The 26,842-nt window shown below is 34.6% G+C and overlaps 1 protein-coding gene across 1 annotated transcript in view; it reads right to left on the bottom strand.

Moving 5' to 3' along the window:
* DZIP3 (DAZ interacting zinc finger protein 3) overlaps positions 1-26,842 on the bottom strand; it is a 126,023-nt gene that overhangs the window by 87,636 nt on the left and 11,545 nt on the right. The window contains exons 2-7 of the mRNA XM_019651165.1: positions 24,352-24,455; positions 20,540-20,609; positions 16,442-16,597; positions 5,145-5,261; positions 3,225-3,305; positions 1,840-1,964 (exon numbers count right to left, since the gene is read on the bottom strand). Coding sequence (XP_019506710.1) covers positions 1,840-1,964; positions 3,225-3,305; positions 5,145-5,261; positions 16,442-16,597; positions 20,540-20,609; positions 24,352-24,383 — 581 coding nt within the window. The 5' untranslated portion in view covers positions 24,384-24,455. The remainder of the gene's footprint in view (positions 1-1,839; positions 1,965-3,224; positions 3,306-5,144; positions 5,262-16,441; positions 16,598-20,539; positions 20,610-24,351; positions 24,456-26,842) is intronic.

Here is a 26,842-nt window from a genome sequence, read left to right as displayed (position 1 = left end):
CCCAAATGGAACACAGAGCCCCTGCCCAGGAAGAAAAAAGCTTATTCACCATAAGAATTACAGAACTTGACTAGTATGTACTGGCAGGAACACGTATAGGAGTGGATCTTAAGATTGCTGAGCCAGTGGACAAATATACAGCTGGGTAGAGAAATGTATACTGACAGGGGACAACTCTTCCATAATTCAAGATTTAATTTCCTAGCAAGGATACCTGAAGCCAGTGCTAACATGCTGCTAAGAAGGTTTTTGAAGCTTGGATACAGCAATGGCCTTTAGTAACTGAGGTAGAAATTTCTTGGCAGAGTATTAAAAGGAAGCTCAGGGAGGTAAGGATGTTAGAAAGGACTTAGTATATATAAGACTACAGAACCCAATGCTAGACAATGTTCCCTGGAAAGACCTATCCATTAATGCAATAAGAAACAGAGTGAGAAAGGCATCGATGCTTTTTAGCAGCTCAGTGGTGGTTGTTGTCTTTAGGTCAGGGATGAAAGTAAACAATGCCATATGATTGAGCTTTCTAGTATCAATGATCTGGAAAATGGCTTCTCTACAATGCCCATGAGTAAAGACAATAAAAAGTAGTTCACATATCTGAGGGGAGATATGCAGCAGGGCACATTCTTTATGTTATCTCAGAGATATGTAAATTCTCTCCGCAATATAGACTAAAGGGATTTTGATCATCCTGATATTCTGCAAAACATCACACTGACCCATTATACTGATGACATCACGCTAGTGAAAAAGGAGTGAGACGTCTTCTAGATACCCTAGTAAAGAACAAGCATGACAAAAGATAGAAGGTAAACCAAAGCATCAGGTAACTATCACATAGTGATGTTTTTAGGGATCCAATGGTTGGGCCATGCAGTAATCCTCATAAACATTTCCACAAGTAAACTTTGCCTAATTCATCCTTCAGAACTCAGCCAAACATTATGTCCTTAGGAAGACTTCTCATTCCCAAACCAGGCTGAGGCTCCAATAAAGACATTTATTATTCATTGCATTTTCCTTCATAACTCTTTATCACATTTCATAATTGATAATTTTGTATAACTGATTATTTGATTAAGGTCTATAATACTGCCAGTTACAAGAGAACAGGGGCCGTCTATTTTGTACACAGTTGTGTCCCCAAATCTAGCACAGTCTCTAGAATATGATAAATGCTGAGCAAATAAAATGAATGAATGTTACAAATGACAAAGGATCTCCATTTAGGGAGTGAACACATAGCTAGTCTATATAGGTTCCCTGTACAATTTCACTAAATATATAATACCCAACACTTCCAAAACTCAGCATTTGGACTCTTGATGCTTTATAAGTTCATTTATACTTTAAACACCTATTCCAAGTGGTGGCAATAATATTAATAACTACAACCATCATTTATTTATTAAGAATAGCATTTTTGTGTCCTGGGCACTGTGTTAATAACCTGCAACATGCTTATGAGGTGGGCACTATCATCAGTTCCATTTTACAAATAACAAAAAAAAAAAGAGATTAAGCTTAGCAACATTAAGTTTCCTTGGCTCATAGATTAGTTACATGGTAGAAAATGTGTTTGAACCCATTTCTGTCAGGTGCCAAAGCCTATGTTTCTATGTCTACACCATACTGCTTCTGACTATCACGGCCTGTTAAGTCTGATGCTTAATGTTCTCAAGTACATTAAAGAAAGTATTATCTATAAAAATAGGTGAAGAAGAAAAAATTCAGTCTACCACAAGTGTCATTATCCCTGGTATACTGTGGAAACTTCGTTCCCATTTCACAATGTAGAAAGTGGACAGGCAAGATCTACCCATTAATTAAAATCCTTACCTCTTCTGAGCACATCGAAGCAAACCACGTCCAAAATAAACTAAAGACATAAAGTTTTCACAAATTTCATTTTCTTGGATCACCATTTTCATCACCAGAAATTTATTCTCAGCTTCTGTATAATCCTGTAGTAACATAAAACTAGGTTTGGCTGATGTAAAAGGCATTTATTTTTCTTTTATAATTATGTTCCAAACTAGAGAACTTGGGGAAACTTTGATAATGAGCCAGTCATTTGGTCATTTATTCACATCTCTAATCCTAGCACCTCTGTGTGTGAGCACATAAATAATGTACTCAGTGCTTAAAATATTTATTTACAAAAGAACTTAAGATATTCTTTGACTCATGTTTCAAAGTGAATTAAAACAATTGTTATTTCTAAAACTAACAAATATTATTAGCCAAAATAAGGGCTTTTCTGATGACTACAGGAGCATGTCTTTATAATTCTTCCTAATTTTTCTTTCTAATTGGAGCACAAATCTTCCTAATTTTTCAAATAGGAAATAAGTGATTTCTTGACTGCACAACATAATCTCTTTGAGGGAAGCATCATCTGATCATAAGCAACATAGATCTGGAAGTAAAGATCACGTCTAATAAATACTTTAGTTATCATTAGTAAAACAGGCTTAGCTTGGTCTCCCCGGTGGGGGGGAAAAGTTGCACAGGCTTGTTTAAAAATATTCTGTACCACATTACACTAAAAAATAAACAGCATTACGTGAAATTATTTAAAATGAAAATGTTTTCAGTTTGGTTCTTACACATTCTACTTCACCTAATAAACAAGACATATTTATATATTTACTTCATAAAACCAAGTAGACAGTATAGATTTCAGAAGATAAAAAAGTAAAAGAAATATCAAGGCGGCGAAAAAAAAAAAAGAAAAATCATTTAAAAGGAGAATGTTAAATTCAAAAGGACTCTTAGAAACCACCTAGTTAACTCCCAGATTTTTACTTTTTGCACTTCAATTTACTCAACAAAGGCTTTAAGGGAAAACTCATATTTTACAAAAGGGATAAGATTAAGACCAGAAAGATTAAGCTACACTAGAAAATGGGTTAAAATGTATTGTATAAGCTAAACAATTTTCTGTTTTACATAAATGGCAAGCATTTAAAAGATAAATAAAATAAGAAATGTTATAAGCTAAAATTATATTTACCCTATCAATAATTTTAGTTTCACAATATAGTCTCTGGTAAAATATTCTGTATTATATTATACTCTATATTAGAAATTACCCTATATATAAATATGTGACTAATGGTTTCAATTTTTAGAGAATTTCAAAAATCAACATTTTAATTTGTTAAAATGAGGTCAGTATATATGAAAAGATTTATAATGGACAAATAACACATGCTACATACCTCTTTCTTTCCTCTTTCAGTGAGTGCTACACCGTACAAAAATAGTAATGTCAAATAATAACCGATATTAATCTGATGTGCCTAAAAAGATAAAATGTATTTTAATTGGTTATTTAGATAAGCTACTTTTCAGCTTAGCAAAGCTTAGTTAAATATCCTAGGCCTGTTTAATAATTATTAAAAATAGTAAAAATTATCATATTATCAATCACTGAATAATAACTATAGAGAATGCATTTACATGTATTTGATAATATAACCCAGAAAAAGAGGATAGTCAATAATCCTGAAATAAAACATTAGAGTTTGAGTAAAGAAAATAAAAGCAAATGTCACCAATATTTGTTATATTAAACCTTTCAAAAAATTCTCTCTCTGTCTCTCATTTCATAATATTTCAGGTATCAAAAAACTTCAGGTAATAACATAATGAACAACCCAAGTATCTACCATCCAGCTTAAAAAATACAATGATCTCTTAAATCAAAGTCTTTTATTGTCCATGTGTGGGTTTTGTTATAACAGTATCAACGTAAAGCTTATCACTTCTTCAATGAAAAAATAAAACGTGAATACTTCCTTCCTTTAAAAATGGTCTATGCCAAATTATAGAGATGGAGAAATGATTAGGAATTAGAGAGAGTGAGGAGGAAAAGGGGTGCTTGTGATTACAAAGGGGTATCATAAGAGAGATTTTTGTGGTGATGGGAGAGTTCTTTTATCTTGATTGCAGTGGTGCTTACACAAACACTTGTAATAAAATGCCATAGAATTATACATACCTGTGCGTAAAAGAGTTAGCATAGCTGGCCTGAGACTGTTACCCTTAGAAAGACCTGCTTGCAAGACTGACCCCTCTACTGGTTATCTGTGAACCTGGATTTCAGGAGTGTTTCCCCTGTTCTCTGACTGACAAGAGTGGTTCACTGTGCCTAAATTGTTTGTGTAAACCTTGTGATTTATGCTGAACACCTGGGATTTTCATTTGGACATCTGAAATTTTGATACATGCTAGGCAGAGGGTGCCTTCATGACCAACCCACAATAAAAGCCTCGGGCACTGAGTCTCTTATAGGCTGCCCTGGGCAGAAACATCATACACATACAGACGTTGCCGCATTTTGGTTGCCCCTCTTTTGATTCCATCTAGAACTCCTTCAGGGCGGTGTATACTACCTCTTAGAACCCTGGCCCTGAGAGTCCTAAATATAAGGGTTATTTTTCCACCTGCTTGTAAGCATTATAATATGGGATTTACTGTCTTATGCTACCCTGTTTAGTGACTAGGTCATCCTTTCTTAAAGATAACCATTTAATCAATCATCTATGGGGGTGCAAAACTTAGTTTACTGATACAAATTATTCAAAGAACTGATTTTTCCTTTCACTCTTTTATACTTTTGGTTCTAATTTTTGATGCAAGCTTTATTTTTTCTCAGATTTTTCTATTTATTTTTAAAGTATCATTTGATCTTGAATGTGTAATTACATCTTGTCAATTTTATCTTGCATGATTACTCAATAACAGATAATAGCAGTACCAATTTTTACAAATATAGAAATATCAAGAGAAAGAAAAGCTGATTAATAATTAGGGGGAAAGGAAGTAGTTTTTGAAGTTCATGACTCTCCATTTCTAATTGGGAAAGCCCGTTTTTATTAGCTCAAGTTTCTCTTTAGTTAAGATGAATAATTTTATGGTAGGGAACGGGGACTAGAATAGGCTCATTAAAGAGATGCAACCATAAGAAAGTCCAAGACAAATGAAGGAAATCAATTTATGTGTACCTTTCTCTAGAGGTAAAACGAAAATACAAATTAGCCTACACATGAAAGTAAGCATGCATCATTAGCTGTTCTCTCACTGAAAAATTGTTGTTCAAGTCCATTATTTCAAACTTTCAAAAAGAAAACACTTACAGTATAATTAGTAGCTTGAATGTTTCTAAGTGCTGCTTCCAGTTGTGTTATCAAGAAACGTAAAGTCAAAACAGGAACAATTTCCTCCCCATTCTGGCTGTTCGCTGCAACTTCTCTCTACAGAAAATTATTCAGTTGAAAATGTCCTTAAATTAGAACAAATATCTACATATTTTTATTATACATGTTCACTGTAGAAAACTTGGAGAATAGAGATACACGTTTTTTTAAAAATCCACATCACCCAGATACAACTGTTCTCATATTTGTTTGTTTTTAAGTAATCTGACAAAACTTTGTAACTATTTCCTCAAAACACTAAAAAGCATTCCTATGCCTGAGGCAGGTTTGGCAATGTCCACTCAGAGGATGTCCTACTTCAAAGGAAAGTGGTAACCCCACTTCATTCCCATATTTTCTATTCTCTAACAAAATTAAAGTCTTCCTTCTAGCTCTGAATCTGTGGTAAGCAGGTATGCTGGCTTTGATACTAACACCAGGGGAAGCTATCTATGCTACAATCTGATTGGAACCAAGCTAATATATGATTTATTATGTACCATAGTGTGTTATTTACATAGATGAAATGAAAGGACTATGTCTTATATTTGTGTCCATTCCCCAATGCCTTGTGCCCACAAGTGCTTGACTTAAATTACATTATCTGTTTAATGATGTATTATCTGTGTGGAAAGTTTAATCTACACCTCCTTAACTTGGTTTCTAGTATATAATACTTTCCTGTTTTTTTCCCAGCTTACTAGACGCTTTATTTCAGCACTCCCTAGCACTCAATTTAATGAACCTCTTCTCCATCAGCACACCATTTCCTAGATAAAGTAATCCACTGTCATGTTTTTAAACAGTGCCTACACACTGAAAATTTTCAAATTTATATTTCCAGCTTATAACTATCACCTGAATTCCATACTCATATTGAGTGTTTTCTGGGGTGAGGATGAAGTATTAATTCCTTGGGACTTCTGAACTTCCATAAGAAGTACAGCCCTCTGCAGTGCCAGAAAAAAAAAAATGGCCTGAGGCATAGAGATGTACATATGAAAAACTGAAAATTGATACTGAAACTATAGAGGCCAAAGGGTATTAGCAGGGCACTGACAGTATATGAGGTATAATCAAAACATATGGTGAATGTTTAAATTAAAATTAAAAAAATACAGTAAAAGACACATTATTATTATTCCCCCCTCAAAATACTCCCTCTTGCTTTGAACACTTACTCCATCATTCTTGCCACTTTCTGAAGCAGTTCTGGAAGTCCTCTTTCATGAGTGTCTTTAGTTGCTCTGTCGCAGCTGCCTCTATGTCCTGAATCAATTAAAAACATTTACCTTTCATGGTCATTTTGACTTTGGGGAAGAGCCAGAAGTAGCACGGTGCCAGATCCGGTGAATAAGGTGGATGAGGACACACTATAATGTTTTTATTTCACAGAAATTGCCGTACCAGAAACGATGTGTGACACGGAGCCTTTCCATTGTGATAAAAAAATATGATGAATGCTGCTGCTGAGTGCCATCAAACAGAAAGGCAGGGATCTTCAACACAGGAAGCAGTGTATCAAACCTTAGTCACAACGTATGACAAGTTTCAACTTGTCCGATGCAGTCAGTCAGGTGTGAGCCATGGCTGAGAGAAAGTGTGTTTTAAAATGTACCATAAATCATCCTCCATCAAGACAACTCTGTGTCACACATCACTTCTGGTACGTCAATTTCTGTCAAATAAAAACATTACAGTGTGTCCTCATCCACCTTATTCACCATATCTGGCACCATGTGACTTCTGGCTCTTCCCCAAAGTCAAAATGATTCAGGACATCGAGGCAGCTACGACAGCGCAACTACAGACACTCATGAAAGAGGACTTCCAGAACTGCTTCAGAAAGTAGCAAGAATCATGGCATAAGTGTTCGAAAAGAGGGGAAATATTTTGAGGGACATTAATGGCAATGTGTCTTTTACTACAATAATTCTTTTTATTTTTTATTTTTTTATTTAAACATTCACCATATTGTTTAATCACACTTAAATGCTACAAAGGGTAAACTTAAATAGACCCTTCTTCGTAGAATAGAAGTGAAGCTTGAAATCACCCCAATCCATAGTTCAATTAAATGACCTCCCAGAAAACACAAATAAGCATTATTAAGGAAGATTTTGACCAGTTTTTCTAGTTCCTCTCAAAGAAAGGATGTTCTAAACCAATCTATGCAGCCACTGCGAGACACAGAATTCTCTATTATCCTCTGGATGTCTCTGAAATTTCTATTAATGTTTTCATGTTCATTCATGATTTGGTTATTTTTGCCTTCTTTCTTTTTCTTTGAACATTCTTACCAGGCATTTATCAATTTTATTGTTTTCTGGGTTTTTTTAAAAAAACACTAAGTATGGGCTTTATTGATTTCTATTTTATATTTTACTCTACTTCAATAGTCTTATCTATGTTTATTACTTCCTTCTTTAGACTTTGTTTTTAATTTGTTGTTCTTTCCTTAACCTGTTGAACTTTATATTTAGATGACTGGTATTCAGCCTTGCTTCTTTTTCAAATATATGCATTTTAAACTATAAATTCCTTGAAGCACAGCTTCTACCTAATAATACAAGTTTTGGTATAACGTATTTGCCATGTGTAATGCACACATTTTTGCCCAAATTTGTGAGGGAAAAATAAGGATGTGCATTATACATGGGTAGTGCTAATTCCGTATCTATATAAACGTTTTTAATTCTCTTATTTATGCTTATAAGTTTCAAGTGTGATAAATAAATGCTAAAACTCCTTTATAATGCAAAAAACAAGTAATGAAATGTAAACGAATGAAAAATTTGAATTAAAAATTAAAATGAAAGATTTTTTTCCCTGAAAGTTTGGGCCAAAAACGTGGGTATGCATTATACATGGTAACACATTACACATGGCAAAATATGGTACATTTTTTTCTTCAGTTTACAAATTTATCTAATTTCTATTGCAATTTCATCTTTCACCCATGGGTTCCTAGATTAGTGGTATATATTTTAACTTAGGAACAATGACTTTCTAGTGTATCTTTCTGTTACTGATTTCTAAATTAATTGTACAATAGAGAGCATACTCTATATGTTTTCATTCTTTGAAATTTGAAGGAACTTGCTTTGTCACCTAGCATATGGTCAATTTTGTAAATGTTCTGTGTGTATTTAAAAAGAATGTATATTCTGCCACCATTAGGTGCAGTGTTTTTTATGTATATGTCAATTAGATCAAGTTTGATACAGTGCTACTAATTTTGTGTCCATGTTTTCTCAGTTATTCAGAGAGTTATATTAAATTCTCCCACTGGGGTTGCTGATTTATCCATTTTTCCTTTCGTATTATCAATTTTTGTCATCATACATAAAAGTCCTGTATGTATTTAGGTCTACTTTTGGAATTTCTCTTCTATTTTCTAAACTTACCTGTAGATTCAAGAGCAAGTGACACAATCTTTTAGTTATTAGAGCGCCATAGAAAGTTTTAATATCTAAGTGAGCAAACTCGAAGACTTTCTCCCCTACACTTCTGTTTCATAATTTTCTTGGCTATTCTTTTTTTTATTTCCCACATGAACTTTAGAATTAGCTTTTAGTAATAAAATATCCTTTTGTAATTTTGATTGAATTATGTGATATTTATACATTTTAATTTTGGGAAAATTGACAGCTTTATCACATTTTATCTTTCCACATGTATTGCTTTTCATTAAGGTCTTCTTTTCTTACCTTAACAGAGTTTTTGAGGTTTTTATTTATTGTTTTAATATAGAATATTGATTTCTAAACTTAATATGAAGAAAATCAGTGTGTGGGGGTACTTGCTATAAAATGCACATTCCCTCACAGATTTTTGATTCTTCAGGACTAGAATGCAATTCAGATAGTCTCATGTAGGTGGCTTAGGAAAAACTGAGAAATACTAGTTTATATCTTATATATTTCTTAGGTGTTTTCCTGGGTATTGTACCTTTTTGTTACTATTATAAGTACTTTTCTTTCATTTTTACCTTCTAATTGGCTATTGTTTACATATAAAAAGCTACTGGTTCCTATTTATTATTGTTTCTGGGTGACTTTCAAAAGATAAGAGGGGGTAAGATTGTGAAATAGAGAAACACTGTGCCTGCCTCCTCCCATGACCACATTAAAATTATAACTAAATTATAGAACTCAACCTAGAGAAACATCTGAAGACTAGCTAAACATAAGTGCTATAACTAAAAATATAAAGAAGCCACGTCAAAATTGGTAGGAGGGGTGGAAGATGCGAAATGGGCTGGCCCCAAACCCAGGTGTGACAGCTGAAAATTGAGAGTTATCACTTGGCTGAGGAGGTTCCCCCTCCCCCTGAGAAGTAAGGGGTCCCAGCCCCACACCAGGCGCATGATCCCAGAGCATAAGTGCCAGGAAGAGGAAACTGCACAACATCTGGCTGTGAAAATCAGCAGGGATTCCATCCATCCAGATGAGACAAAGGGCTGCTAGAAACTCAGGTATCCTCTTAAAGAGCCTGTGCACAGACACACTCACTCACAGGCACTCAACCTGGGTTACAGCAAGAGATGATGGCTCAGTAGGTGCCAGAGACATAAAGTAACAGCCTGAGTTGTGTGGCCTCAGGGTGAGGGCTGGAGGGACAGCCACCACTGTTCCAGTGTGGAGCCCTCCTCCCTACAAGCCAAATCTGTAAATGGATTAAATGCTTCAAGCAAGACAGGGTAGCCGACTGAATAAGAAAACAAGACCCAAACATATGCTATATACAAGAGACCCACTTTAGATCAAAGGAAACACATAGACTGAAAGTAAAGAGATGGAAAAAGATATTTCATGTGAATGAAAATTAAAAAAAAACAACACTTACAAACAGACATTAAAGAATGGCTATAATAACAGACAAAGAAGGACATTACATATTAATAAAAGAATCCATCCAAGAAGAGGCTATAACCCTTGTAAACATTTATGCACCCAACACAGAAGCACATAAAAATATAAAGCAAATACTGACCAACATAAAGGGTGAGATTGACAGTAACATAATCATAGTACAGAATTTTAACACCTCCTTGACACTAATGGATACATCTTCCAGACAGAAAATTAACAAGGAAGCAGCAGCATTAAATGAGATACTAGACCAGATGGATTTAACTGATATTTTTAGAGCATTTCACCCCAAAGCAATAGAATATGCATTCCTTTCAGAAAGTGCATATTTGACATTTTCAAAGACAGAACACATGTTAAGTCACAGATCAAGCCTCAGTAAATTTAAGAATATTGACATCATATCAAGTGCCTTTTCTAACCACAATGGAACTATTGTAGAATTCCATTTAAAAAAAAAACAAAAATCTGAAAACACACAAACTCCTAGAGACTAAATAACATGCTACTAAACTGTGAATGTGTTAACAATGAGATGAAGAAAAAAATCAAAAGATGCCTTAAGACAAATGAAAATGAAAACACAATGACCCTAAATCTATGGGACACAGTGAAAGCTGTCCTAAGAGGGAAATTCATAGCAATATAGGCCTGCCTCAAAAAGCAAGAAAAATCTGAAATAGAAATAAACAACCTGATCTTACATGTAAATGAACTAGAAAAAAAAACCACAGCAAATAAAACCCAAAGTGAATAAAAGGAAAGAAATGATAAATATCAGAGCAGTACCAAAATATAGTCTAAAAAAATACAAAAGATCAATGAAACAAGAGTTGATTCTTTGAAAAGATAAACAAAATCAATAAATTTTTAACCAGACTCATCAAGAAAAAGATAACCCAAATAAATAAAATCAGAAATAAATGAGAAGTGACAACTGACACAACAGAAATACAAACGGTTATCAGAAAATACTACAATTACAAACGTCAGACAATTAAGTTCGTGAACTTGTTGCAACAATGTTGCTAACCTTTTTTGATATCAGAGGGATTATTTATTATGAATTTAAACCAACTGGACAAACAGTTAACCAAGTTTGATATTTGAAAGTGCTAAAAAGGCTGCATGAAAAAGTTAGACGACCTGAACTTTTCACCAACAATTAATGGCTCTTACATCACGACAATGCACCAGCTCACACAGCACTGTTTGTGAGAAAGTTTTTAGCCAGTAAGCTAATAACTGTATTGAAACACCCTCCCTACTCAGCTGATCTAGCCCCCAATGACTTCTTTCTTTACCCGAAGATAAAGGAAATATTGAAAGGAAGACATTTTGATGACATTCAGGACATCAAGGCTAATATGATGACAGCTCTGATGGCCATTCCAAAACTGCTTGAAAGGGAGGACTAGGTACTGTCATCGGTGCATAGCTTCCCAAGGGGAATACTTCGAAGGTGACCATAGTGATATTCAGCAATGAGTATGTAGCACTTTTTCTAGGATTAGTTCGCAAACTTAATTGTCACACCTCATGTATATCAACAAATTGGACAATCTGGAAGAAATGGATATTCCTGGAAACATACAATGATCCAAGACTGAATCAAGAAAACAGAAAATCTAAAAAGACCAATTACTAGAATCGAAATCAAATCAGTAATCAAAAAACCCCAATAAACCAAAATCCTGGATCAGATGACTTCACAGATTAATTATACCATTATTCAAAGAAAAATTAACTCCTATTTTTCTCAAGATATTCTAAAAATCCAAGAGGAGGGAAGGCTCCCAAGCTCATTCTATGAGGCCACCATTACTCCAACTCCAAAACCAAACAAAGACATTACAAAAAGAGAAAACTATAAGCCAGTATCCTTGATGAACACAGATGTAAAAATCCTCAACAAAATATTAGCAAACTGAATTCAGCAATACATTAAAAAGATCATATATCATGATCAAGTGGAATTTATTCCTAGATACAAGGTTGATTCAATACCAGCAAATCATTATTATTAATACTATGATACACCATGTAAACAAAATGAAAAATAAAAATCATGATTATATTAATAGGTACAGAAAAAGTGATAAAATCCATCATCCATTTATTATAAAAACTTTCAGCAAAGTAGGAATAGAGGAAACATATCTCAACATAATAAATTCTATATATTACAAACTCACAGCTAACATATTCAACAGTGAGAAGCTAAAAGGCATTTTACTTAAGCTCAGGAACAAGACAAGGATGTCTACTTTCATCACTTTTATTCAACATAGTATTAGCAGTCCTAGCTACAGCACTGAGTCAAGAAAAATAAATAATAGGCATCCCAATTAAAAAGGAAAAACTAAAACTGTCATTATTTGCAGTTGACATGATACTATATAGAGAAAACCCTAAAGATTCCAACCAAAAATCTATTAGAACTGATAAATGGATTTAGTAAAATAGTAGGATACAAAATTAATATTCAAAAATCAGTTGCATTTTATACACCAATAATGAACTATCAGAAAGAGAAATTAAGAAAACAACCCCATTTACAACTGCATCAAATATATATATTTGATGCAGTTGTAAATGGGGTTGTATATATACGTGTGTATATATATATACATATATATAGATAGATAGATAGATAGATAGATAGATATCTAGGAATAAATTTAACCAAGGAAATAAAATACCTGTACTTGGAACCAATTTTAAGACATTGAAGAAAGAAATTCAAGAAGATACAAATAAATGAAAGCCTATACCATGCTCAAGGATAGGAACAATTAACATCATTAAAATGTCCATACTGCCCAAAGCAATCTATAGATTCAATGCAATCCTTATCAAAATATCAATGGAGTTTTTCACAGAACTAAAACAAAAAATCTTAAAATTTATATGAAACCACAAAAGTCCCTGAATAGCCACAGTAATCTTGAAAAAAAAAAGGACAAAGTTGTAAGTAACACTCTACCTGATATCAAACTATACTACAAGGGTATATTAATCAAAACAGCATAGTACTCGCATAAGAACAGACAAGTAGATCAATGGAACAGAATAGAGAGCCCAGAAATAAACCCACTCCTATATGTCATCTAATCTAGACAAAGGAGGCAAGATTATACAATACAAAAAAAGTTTACTCAACAACTGGTGTTGGGAAAACTGGACAAATATATGCAACAACAAAAAATGTAACTGGACCACCTTCTTGCACCATATACAAGAATAAACTCAAAATGGATTAAAGACTTTAATGTAAGACCCAAGACCATAAAATTCCTAGAAGAAAACATAGGCAGTAAACTTTTTGACATTGCTCTTAGTAGTTTTCTTTTTTTTTTTCTGATATATCTCCTCAGGCACAGGAAACACAAGAAAAACTAAACAAATGGGACTACATGAAACTAAAAAGTTTTTACACAGGAAAGGAAACCAACAAAATGAAAAGACAACCTACTGAATGGGAGAAGATATTCACCAATGACACATTTGACAAGGGGTTAAAATCCAAAATTTATAAAGAACTCATACAACTCAACCTCAGAACAATCAAGCACTCCAATTTAAAATGGGTAGAGGACTTGAATAGACATTTCATCAAAGAACATACAGATGGCCAATTGACATATGAAAAGATGGTCAATGTCACTAATCATCAGAGAAATGCAAATTAAAACCATAATGAGATATCACCTTACACCTGATAGAATGGCTACCACCAATAAATCAACAAACAACAAGTATTGATGAGGATGTGGAGAAAGGGGAACCCTCTTGCATAGTTGGTGGGATTGCAAATTGGTACAGTCACTGTAGAAAACAATTTGTGGAGATCCCTCAAAAATTAAAAATAGAACTACCTTATGACTCAGCAATTCCACTTCTGGGTATTTATTCAAAGAAATTCAAAATACTAATTCGAAAAGATATATGCACTGTATATTCACTGCAGCACTATTTACAATAGCCAAGATATGAAAGCAACCTAAGTGCCCATCAAGAGACAACTGGATAAAAAAGAAGTGGTACATATATGCAATGCAATGTTACTCAGCCATAAAAAGAAACAATCTTACCATTTGTGACAATATGGATGGACCGAGAGTATTATGCTAAGTGAAGTAAGTCAGACAGGGAAAGACAAATACCATATGATCTCACTTATATGTGGAATCTAAAGAACAAAATAAATGAATTTATAAAACAGAAACAGACTCAGATACAGAAAACAAACTGATGTTTTCCAGATGGCAGGAGGCTTAAGGGGGTTGGGTGAAAAAGATGAAGGGATTAAGAAGTACAAATTGGTAGTTAAAAAATAGTTATGGGGATGTAAAATAGAGCATAGAAATTATAGTCAATAATATTGTAATAACTATGCATAGTGCCATGTGGGTACTACACTAATCAAGGGAATCACTTCGTAAATTATATAAATGTCTTAATCACTATGCTGTATACCTGAAACTAATAGAAAATAATATTGAATGTCAACTGTAATTGAAAACAATAAGAGGGAAACAGTGGCATTATTTCATTTATTTCAAACCAGAACTCATATTGTGATAAATCATCTCAGTTAAGGTTATAATTATATGTAGAGTCTTTGGATATTTTCAGAGTTTTTATGAATTTTTAATCATAATAGTATTAATTTGTTTCACAGGGATAATTAATGATATATTCTTTCACAGAAAAGGCAAATGTAGCCTTCTCAAGACACCTACAGTGTTTTACCCCCATTACCCCACAATCACCACAAAAAAAAGAGTAGTTTTCTTTAAGTTTGGAAAATTCTATTAATTTAAAAACTGATACCCATCTTATGCTGAAAGTTTCACAAATTATCTAAAAAGGCTATTTCCAAGATGGAAAGCTATATTCTCTAGATTACTTATTTCACTCATAAATCCAAAAGTTTTGGATATTATTTTTCTTTATCTTACATTTTTTAATAATCTGTCAACACTTTATAAATTAGGAAAACTGAAAGCAGTCCCCTGTCTCAGAGTGGCATATTATGGGTTATTAGTATAATTAGAATAAATACTAGACTTTATAATCAACAGCTTACAAACTAACCCACATTCCTACAATTATTCTTGAAAGTCTAGCATAAACTAACTCTATTTATATAATTAATAAAAGTCTACAGTCAAAGCTGACACCAACCCCTTCACAAGAAGTAAGATGGAAATTTCAAGACCTTAGTTGCACTATTGTGGTGGAAAAAGAAAGGGAAGAGAAGAGAAGAGAAGAGAAGAGAAGAGAAGAGAAGAGAAGAGAAGAGAAGAGAAGAGAAGAGCAGAGCAGAGAGAAGAGGGAAGAGAAGGGAAGAGTAGTTACTGTGAAATAATAAGACATATATATTGATCTCTGCCCCTAGTTCCTGCTAATATTTGGTCTTTGGCCCTGGTACCTGACGCAGAGCTCCTAAAGCCCTTGGAATTTCCTGTGATAGGAATGTCTAATGTTCTAATGAGGTGGCTCTGGGTGGGCTCCTGGATGGGGGCTAGTCAATAGAAAGACCAAGCCATGATTAGAAGCTTAGAACTTTCAGCTCTATCCCCCATTCCCAGAGGAGAGAGAGCTAGAAATTGAATTAATAATTGATCATGCCTATATAATGAAGCCTCCATAAAATTCCTAAAAGTAAGGGGTTCAGAGAGCTTCCAGTTTAGTGAACACATCCACATTCCAGGAGGATGGTACACCCCGACTCCACTGGCACAGAATCTTCTGCACGTAGTACCCTTCCAGACCTTGACCTGGCTGGGTGAAAAAGGTGAAGGGATCAAACTGGTAGTTACAAACCAGTTATGAGAATATAAAGTACAGCATTGGAAATATAGTCAATAATATTGCAATAACTATGTATAGTGCCAGGATACTAGATTAATATACATCCTTTATCATATACTTTATTGTATAATAAAATGGTAAACGTAGGTGTTTCTGTGAGTTCTGTGAGCTGTTCTAGCAAATCTCTGCACCCAAGAGGAGGTTGCGGGAACCCCAATTTATAGCCAGTTGGTCAGGAGTGCTAGGAACAACCTAAGACTGGTGATTGACATCTGAAGGGGCAGCAGTCTTGTGGCACTGTGCCCTTAATTTGTGGGATATGATGCTAACTCAAGGTAGATGGTGTCAGAATTGAATTGACTTGTAGGACGCCCAGCTAGTCTCAGAGTACTGATCAGCGTAGGAATAAGCCCATCCATCGAGTGTCAGCAGTACTGTGAGAATGGTAGTGGTGTGAGAGTAAAGGAATATAATGTGTCTTTCTAGATAGTAACATACAGGGAGCTGCACATATTCCCCCAAAAAAACAAATTATGATCTTACCTGCATAGTTTGGAAGGAAAAATCTTCCTGTAAGAACTTCTTAACATGAGGGACCACACCTTTTGGTAGAGTATTAATTGCATTCAATAACTTCTTCACCTCTAATAGTAGGTTAACAGGAACAAGATCAGTAGGTGTGTCCTTTTCCTGTTTGTCCTAAAAGACATTATTAAAAACTTACACAGTTATATTTGGCTAATATTAAAACCTGCCATTTTATACTTTAATGAAATATTCTTTATTAAAAAAACAAAACAAAACCCAAAGTGCCTTTACATAGTATACGTAGATCATTGTGAGCAACTACAGAAAATCCAAATAAGAATAAGGCATTCTCTCTGCTCTCAAGGAACTTATAACATAGCAGGAAGTTTAAGACCAAAACTCAAGAAGCTTTAATACAGGGAATGCCATTATAAATGCATTTGAAAATTTTAAATAGAGAGTCAAAGATGAGAATAATTACATGTTTTGTTTGTTTGCTTGTTTGTTTTTAGCTGAGCCATCCTGACACTGTTGGCAGCTCAGCAGCAGCTAGCTCGGGCTGGGACTTGAACCGGTGACCCTGTTGCTCTGAGCTCACACTCTCTTTTTTTTTTTTAAAGATTTTTATTGGGGAATTGGGAATGGGAACAGCGCTGGGGAATTAGGGGCAGGGGAACAGACAAGTTGCTGTCGTTTTGTTCTTCAGTCTAGTTGTGGAGGACGTTGCTTCACTGGCCCATGTCACCATCATTGTGCTCTTCCCAGGTGAGGCAGATCAGTCGCCGGCTTCTGGACGGCCGCTCACTGCAGCTGCTGGCCGCTCACACTGGCTGCTGGCCACACATGGTAGCCCATGACAACCCACCTGCCGTTGCCGGCGACTCACGACAGCCCAGCTCCAGGTCGAGCCATTGTTCAGCATCTTAGCTGCAGAGGGCAGCATCACTGGCCCTCATATGTGGGATCCAAACTGGGGCCCTCTGGCATAACAAACGCGCCACTTGGCTGGCCCTGAGCTCACACTCTTGAGCGAGCTCTTAATCAACTGAGACACTCGGCCGGCCCTATTAATTATACTTTTTTTGTTTGTTTTTTGCAGGGTAGTGGGATAGGAAACATGAACAATTTTAGGCTTAAATGTGAATTAGGCCTTAAAAAATTGTTGCTCTTTAAAAATATACATCATGTATTAAATTGATGGCCCATTTAAATATGTTGTTTAAAATTGTACATAGATTATTCTACATAGTAATAGAAAAACTACTTCCAAGAGTGTTTTTTACATTAGTTGTGAGGAATGGGTGGCAGTAAACATGGATAAAAGTTCTGGAACAGATGGATGATGGCCTTCCTTCAAACTTTAACAAGATACCAGAGTTCCTATACCCTGTTAAAACTTTGGGAATCTGAGTATTTTGCTGCTGACCTCTGAATATCAGAACAGCTTCTTACGGCAGAGGCCATTAGAAACTGAGTCACTGAAAAATACCCTGTTGTGAGGTGATTCGGGCTGTAACTGGAAACCAATAAAGTCCATTGCAGGACTATCTGCCTACTCTCCCCTTCCGGGTTCGAGTCTTAAATTAAAATTCCTCCAGCTCCAACAATACCCAACAAATAAACTTCACATTGTATAGTACTTCATTATATGAAAATTATACCCCAAAATATAGAAAAATGTTAAAAACTTGCTAAATCTCAGTGAAGGGTATATAAGTTTCGTTGTACTATTCTTGAAACTTTTCTATAGATTTGAAATTTCTCAAAAAGGTAAAAAAAAAAAAAAATTTCCATAAAGTAACTAGACAAGCCCTCATAAAGAATGACCACTGTCAGTGGTACATTTATTTCAAACTAAAGGTCAATTCTGCAGTCAAAATTTACTGCAGAATCATCTAACACTAATTACCAAATTGAACACAAGCAAGATTATAGCACGAATAATTTTTTTTTCAATGAGAAATATTATAAGCTTCATGCTTGTTAAATATATCTTATTGTAAATACAATTTTAATTTTTTAAAGTTAGTTATCAAAATATTTGATGCTCAATCCATTTTGCAAAATTTATTTAGCATCTAAATCAAATTCAGGTCTAAGTTTCCACTTCCCCTGCCCTCTGTATTCCCAAATCCATATCTAGAAACATCTTTTCTGGATCAAATCCCCCTGGTTCAACTGTACATCCCTATGTACATTTACACATATCGTGTTACCTCTGCAAAATTTTTTTATGGTAATAACCACATGCAAGTGAATATTATGGCTAATTTATGTCTATATATTTTCTCTTCTTAAGTTACTGGGTAACCTATTAATAAGTAAACATCAATCGTTCTATAAAACTATGTAGACCACGCTGCTAAGACCAGGAGACATAACACCTCTACCTGATACATAGAAACAAACACAGAGAGGAAGCCAAAATGGGGAGACAAGGAACCTGTCTCAATTAAAAGAACAGAACAAAGCTCCAGAAAAAGAACTAAACAAAATGTAGACAAGCAATCTACCAGATGCAGACTTCAAAACACTACTCACTCATAAGGATGCTCAATGATCTCAGGGAGAACTTCAACAAAGAGATAGGAAACATACAAATGGAAATAGAAAACATATAAAAGAACCAGTCAGAAATAAAGAATACAGTAACAGAAATGAAGAATATATTAGAGGAAACCAACAGTAGATTAGATGAAGCAAAGGATCAAATCAACAATTTCGAAGATAAGGTAGCAGAAAACACCAATTATAACAGCAAAAAGAATAAAAGAATAAAAAATTTTAAAAAAATGAGGAGAGTTTAAGGGGCCCCTGGGCCAACATCAAGCACACCAACATTTGCATCATAGGGGTACCAGAAGGAGAAGAGAGAGAGCAAGGAATTAAAAACCTACTTGAAAAAATAATGATGACGTGAAATCTAAAGAACAAAATGAACCAACCAACAAAACAGAAACAGATTCATAGATGCAGAGAACAAACTGATGGGTAGCAGAGGGGACAGAGTTTCGGGAGCTGGGTGAAAAAGGTGAAGGGATTAAGAAGTATAAATTGGGGGCCGGCAGAGTGGCTCAGTTGGTTAAGAGTGCGAGCTCTGAGCAACAGGGTTGCCAGTTTGATTCCCACATAGGGCCAGTGAGCTGTGCCTGAGCTGCCAATAGGTGCCAGAATGGCTAGCTGGTGAGAGCACATGCTCCTAACAACAAGGTTGCCGGTTCAACTCCCGCATGGGATAGTGGGCTACGCCCACCCGCAACTAAGATTGAACACGACACCTTGAGCTGAGCACTCTGAGCTGCCAACAGGCAAACGGACTTGGAGCTGAGCTAGCTGCACCCTCCACAACTAAGATTGAAGGACAACAACTTGGCTGTTTCCCTTCCCCCATTTCCCAACACTGTTCCCCTTCCCCAATTCCTCAATAAAATCTTAAAAAAAAAAAAGAAGTATAAATTGGTAGTTACAAAATAGTCATGGGGATATAAAGTAAATCATAGGGAATATAGTCAATAAAATGGTAATAATTATGTATGGTGCGAAGCGGGTACTAGACTAGTCAGGGGTATCACTTCATAAATTATATAAATGTCTAGCCACTGTGCTGTATACCAGAAAGTAATAAAAAATAATAGTGAATGTCAACTGTAATTAAAAAATAAAAGTTACCTGAAACTAATAAAATAAAATAAAGAAAAATTAATAAAAGGGGGAAAAAGGGTGAAGGGGAATAAGAAGGTCCAAATTCCCAGGTATAAAACAAATAAGTCATGGGGATGTAATGTACAGCATAGGGAATGTAGTCAACAATATTATGGGAGCATGTAGGGCATAAGATGGTTCCTGGACTTTTGGTGATGATCAATTCTTTAGGTATATAAATGTTGAATAACTATGATGTGTACCTGAAACTAATATAATACTGTATGTTAGCTATATTTTAATAAAAATATTTTTAAAAGATTTAATTATGACCCTAATTTTACTTATTAAGGTTGAAAGAAAACTTACCCCCAAATTTTTAACAAATAAACTGATTAGATACAGCATTATATTATCTACATAGTTACTCATTATTAATTAACAGTTAATGAAAATTAAATCTTCTCTTACCAGTTGATCAGTTGATTTTTCCACCTTATCCTCGACTTCCTCCTTAGTCTGCTCCCTGACAGGAGGATCCCTAATTTAAATGAAAAAGAAAGGTGTATTCAGAGCACCTCCCTACAAAGAACATAATTCAACTGCAGTAGTAAAGAATCTAACAGGTGAATTTTTGTCTGAAAATTTCAGAAGTGTACACACTGTGTTATCTAAGACCGATAACAGTGGTAGCTGTCATTTCTCTTTATGGACACAAAGAAATTATTCTATGCCTTTATTATCTGGTGGTAGAGAGAACAGAAAGCTGATATGAAAAACTTTTCATCTTTAAACAGACACACAACAGACCAAAACAATGGGGGAAAAATTAACTTTATAGCACTGTTTCAATGCAAAAAAAAAAAAAAAAAAGGTTCTTGAAAAGGTTAATACTTTTGTTTTGTGTGTGTAGGGTGTGTGTGTTTATAAAGACAATAAAGGTTTGGAAAGGATCTACCTTACATAGATAATTTTATTTTTCGTTCCAGGTACCTGGCCTTACTATTGACCAGTTATCCAAAATAATTTTTTTAATTGAGGCAGAGTATCATATTAGGAATTATCAACTATTTTTGTAAAAAATAATAATTTAATAAGTTTAGTTTTTGACATTGGCTTGAAATGTAAACATATGCAGTGTTATATACTAAACTGAATTTTTTATTTATAAAATTGCTTTTGCCTACATATAAAACCATGACACTGGACTCAAAATATAAGAACCATAACATAGGATCATATATGATTTATATGATCTTACTTTGATATACTTGCAGAGATAAAACTGAGGTGAGAATTGATTTATTCAGAATTATACTTTATAAATATTATCCCAATTTACTTCACATTTATGTACTCATTTGACAGACAATCATTTATCATCCACTATGTGCAAACTGATATTCTGAGGGGAAACTGGGACAGATAAACAGTATAGTATTATCCATACATTGAAAGTTTCAACAAAAGATGATTTACACACATAAACAGTATTTCACAATATGATTCTCAGTGCTCTTTAAAATGTCATGGAAAAGAAAAACCTGTTTGTTTGGTACCTTTTCATCTATTTCTAAGCCCCCTTGTGTTATTAACCAATGGAAAATATTGCAGCAGTATTCTAAAGTGGAGAAACAGCATACAAAATGGTCTGAAATGTACTCTACTTGCTTATTCTATGTAATCATCATTCACTTCTTAATCCAATAGTTCTCAGTCTCGGATGCGTATTAAAAGCACCTGTGAAGCTTTTGAAACATGCAGATGTACAAACTCCACTTCAGAGTTTCTTAATCAAATGTGCAGGATGTGAGGTGCTATATTTTTCATGAGTTCCATAACAAATTTTGATGCATAATCCTCACTTGCTCCACAACATTAAAACTGCTCTTTAAAGGTTACTCATAAAATCATATTTGCTATTCCAACAGCTTTGTCTTAGCTCTTATTCTACCTGGCCTTTCTGTATCATTTAACATTGTCCGTCATACCCTCCAACCTTCCTTGAAAACCTCTGCATTTTGCGACTGCTGGTTCTTCCCTAGACTTTCCAGCTATCTAGTCTCCTTTTGTACCATTGGCTATCCCTCTTCCTCTCATTCATTTTATTCATTTATTATTGTAAGAACATGTAATATAGAACTGTATACATTAACACTATCAAACCATGCTCCTGGTATGTAAGAACAGGAAGATATATCAGTAGTCATATATGGCAGACACTTTATTCTATAGATGGGTACATCGATGTCCAGAGATTATATAACCTGTTTTAAGTTACATACCTAAAAAGTAGCAAAGTTAAAATTAGACACCAGACTAGTACTTTTCTTTTGCTATTCTGCTACTTTTATCCCCTGCATACTTTGTTCTGCTGCTGGGAGAAGCTGAAGTTTTGCCATAACAATATATTCTGAAATATACATAGTATACCACTAATGTTCCACTTGTAGCCCTCTATTTTTCTTACTGCATTTTCTACTTAAACCAATCTCATTTATACTCATGTATAAACACTCTCTGATAGGGATCAGGTCCTACTTATTCATTACCTCACCTTCAAGTATCTAGCCCAACATCTGACATAAAGTAGGCACTCAAATATTTATTGAATTAATCAATATAAAAAATAAATGTTAGCAAACTTCCATGAACTCAAATAGCACCTATTCTAACTTTTTTTTTTTTTTTTTTTAGCTGAGCCATCCTGCCACCTGTTGGCAGCTCAGCGGCAACTCAGCTCGGGCCGGGCACCGAACCACTGTTGCTCAGAGCTCAAACTCTTGAGCGAGCTCTTAACCAACTGAGCCACTTGGCCGGCCCCTAGCACCTTTTCTAATGATCCCCAAATCTGTATCTCCAGCTTTAATTGCTCTTTGATGCTACAGCTATACATTTCCAAACACCTGCTCGACAACCACAATGATATCTTAGCAGCACCTCAATCTCCTTGTGTCCCAAACTGAACCAGTTATCTGTCCTCTCTTTCTTTCTCACACGCACATTAAACCTGTCTCCTTTTGAGATCCCCATATGAGCTAATGGTACATATTTCCTTCTGGTCATTAGAAACCTTTGAGCCATTTCTACTTCTCTTAGTCATAAAATTCTGCTGATTCTAGTTTTATAAATCCTCACTTTCTTACTATTTTCTATTCCTACTAGTACAAGGCTTCATTAGCTTCTTTTTAAGGTATTACAAGTGTATCTTGTCATTCTACTAATTCCCACCATCAATAGAGGTAGTTTTTCCAAAATACAGTGAAAAATTTCATTTTCTTAAAATGTCAATGGCTCTGCACAAAATAAAGCTATATATTCCTTAGCAGGACAGTCAAAATCGTCCCCAAGAATTTGTCTGAAGTACTTTTTTGTGTCGTTTCCTCAGCCAAATGACTTCCTGACTGTTCTACTTCTACACCCATCAAAATGCTTTTGATCCATTAAAGTTCAGTTCAAACATCACCTTTTTGAAACCCACTCAACCCCAGTCAATAATTATTGCTTTTTATTTAGTCACAATATCTCTAATATAATACTTATGTATGCATTTCTCCTAAATGCAACTTTTTATATATCTTCCTACTACATTACAATTCTAAGTACACAAATTTTGTATTAGTCGTTATTCCCTAAGTACCAAGGCGGTCAATAAATGCTTGTAAAATAAATTAATAGATCACATTGCTTATTATATGAGAAAGCTGAAGGTGGGAGGGAGATCTCCAATACTAACCTATTGTTTAGTATTATATCAGAGGGGTACAGACATACAGACAGGCTGAACTTGCCCTGATTGGAGGGGAGAGTTGAACATTTAGCCTGAGCCCAGTTGAACCACTTAGTAGAGTCTTCTGTGTGATGCTTAGTTTACCTTCTATAAAATGAGAATAATAATAGCATCCACCTCTTAGAGTTGTTATAAGGTTTATGTAAGTAGAAATTTGTAAAAGCTTTTAAAACAATGCCTGACAAAGAGTAAGTCTATGTAAGTACTTGTTAAATGATGAATAAAACATCATTTTGTTAAGAATATCCCAAGTGTAACACGCTGTGGTACATTTTTCAATTCTTGGCTCTTTAGTCAGTGTGCAGTCCTTAATGAAATTTTCTAAAATTAGATTTCACTCAGGCTACATCCCCCACTAACCAAAGTTGCTAAATTGTCTTGAAATATAAGGGTATCTCATTCATACTAACTTCCCAGGGTTATATGGAAGAGACAAATGTTGTGTCTTCAGAATGCAACAAATGGAATTGGCTTTTGTCAATCCATCCCTTACCTCACAAAAAATTCTTCCGATAGAGAATCCATTATGCACAGTGTTCTTTGGCAAAAGTCGTACTCCAATACTTGTAGACTGACTTTTACTACTGCTGTTTAAAGCTGTAAGGAAAGTGATATGTTTAGTGGAAATATAGAAAGATTACATTCTTTCTCCCTACCATATAAAGAGTACATGATCATTTAAGAAAATTTTGGAACTGCTACAAAAGAAAATGAAAACAGATAGTTTCATTATCCAAACACAAATCACTACTTACCTTTCAATATACTTAACTTTACCAAGTACAGGTGTATTTTACCAATTTGATCAAATTGAATAAACAATGCTCTACACCATCTTTTTTACCACTGAACACTATTCTTTCATGTTATTTTATACTTCCAGTAAACACTTTCAATGGCTGCATAACAATTGGTTCACTGGGGTTCCCTTGACCATTTCCCTATAGTTGGACATTTAGATTCTCATTGTTTTATTATAAATAATTGGTATTTTAATAAACTCCACTGTCTATAAGCCCTTCTCTATATTTATGATTATTTCCTTATGAATTCTCAGGAGAATTCCTAGCTCAAAAACACATATTTTTAAGCCCTTTGGTGTATATTGCCAAACAGCTCCTGAAAAGGTTTGTACTAATTTATTTCCCATAGAAGTATAAGTGCTCCTGTTTAACTCAATCTTGATAGCACTAATTGTTTTATTTTATTTTAGTCTAAAAAGACTATTTAGCCACTTTTTTTCCAAAGTCGTATGATTGTATATCTCCATAAAATAGGAGAGGTGGGGGTGTGTAAAAAACTATTGCATATTATCTGGTTCTAATATCAATACACGTTGTGGATGTTTCCAGAAATTAAAAAAAAAAATACTGAGGCCACACAAATGAAAACAAATAGGGGAATAGACTATCATTAGTATATCTATTTGTTAAATAGCTCTCTATTTAACTATCCCAAACCAACTCTTCTCAATTTAGTCCTGTATGTTTTCTCTTTTACTGAGAGTTCAAGCCTCCAGACTCCATTGCCCTCTGCTAGGCTGACTTCCCTTTCCCATCCAACTATACAGAGGTCCAGAAATTGTTAGAGCAAACATGTAAAACTACTGCTCAGTGCTTTGGGGCAAAGAAAGAAACGAGGAAAAAAAGAAAAGAATACCTCAGCAATAACAATAACACAAATAAAGCAGGCTTAGAGTACCTTGGGCTTGCTGCCAAGCCCAAGACTGGGTAATTTCTCATTTGTTGCCTCTGGACTGCTTATTTATCTCAGCAACTGGTTAGCCAGTTTCTCTAATAGCATATTTAATATACACCCATAAATTAGATGGGTAGAGCATTTGGAGGCCCATTACTAAATGGCAATTCAGCATGGGTTATTCCCAAATCAAGAAAACATGTTACACAAGTTCATTTGTAAACCACCTATTAAGAATTCAGATTGTATTCACTCAAAAAACATCATTTTACGTGAGGTCATATTTCCCCGAAAACAAAAAACAAACAAACAAAAAAGACAATAGGAAGAAGGAACTGTAGGGCCTGAACCCTCCTAAGCCTTGAGGTCTGAGTATCCTGTCAGTGATTAGCTTATCTGAGAGGGGACAACTCAGTTCCTGGTCTAAAGGCTAAAAGAAGTCCTGCAAGACCATCTATCTGCAAAATAATTATTCCTAATTATTATACCACCTATATTCTGTATGTGACTCACACCAGCTCTAATTTACGCAGAAAATATTGAGAGACAAAGGCAATTCTCCAACAATTCAATGCTAGCTAATAATTCTTAATCAAAACACAAATGTAAAGGTTTACACACAGGTTGATATTCGCCTAAATTTTAAGACATAGCTTTCTAACACTCTTAATTTCTTGCCCATCCCTAACAAAACACTTTTGCTGTCAGTATAACTTACATATGCAGAATCTAGTTCTCCTAGATAATTTCATTTTAGTTTTATTCTTATTTTAAAAACTCAGTAAGCAAAGTCATACGCTTATTTAAAATTGCACTATTAAATTACCAATGAAAGATACAACCTAAAGCTAACAATGAAGCAGAAAGAGGTTGGATAAATCTTGTTATTCTTTCAAAATAAATCAGATCTGTTCATCTCTTTAATAAAGCTGTATAGAAAAGGAGATGATTTGGGGGAATTTTAGGATTGTGATCAAACTGTTTTTCTTTTATGATTTCTATAACCTCCCTGGTTATTTTAATAAAAAGCAACAGGCATTGCTTCATAGACAGAACATACAAACGTAAGCCTTTTCTAGACAAAACAATCCCCTCGTCTCCAGAATTTAAAAGCTCAGACGTGGATACCATTCTGATAAGCTTCCCTTCAGTCAGTAGATGTTTGTACAGATAACAGGGAGGCTAAAAAGAAGGGAAGCAAATCCTCTGGCAACAAGGTAGAAAGAGGATGGAAGGTAAGCTATCTAGTGTTCAGCTTGAAAAAAAAAGGGGGTATAAAATCAATC

Source organism: Hipposideros armiger, unplaced genomic scaffold (assembly GCF_001890085.2).
Source record: "Hipposideros armiger isolate ML-2016 unplaced genomic scaffold, ASM189008v1 scaffold_154, whole genome shotgun sequence".
In the NCBI taxonomy this organism is placed as follows: domain Eukaryota; kingdom Metazoa; phylum Chordata; class Mammalia; order Chiroptera; family Hipposideridae; genus Hipposideros; species Hipposideros armiger.
The sequence above is the reverse complement of the archived record's forward strand: the minus strand, read 5'-3'. Positions and strand labels throughout refer to the sequence as shown.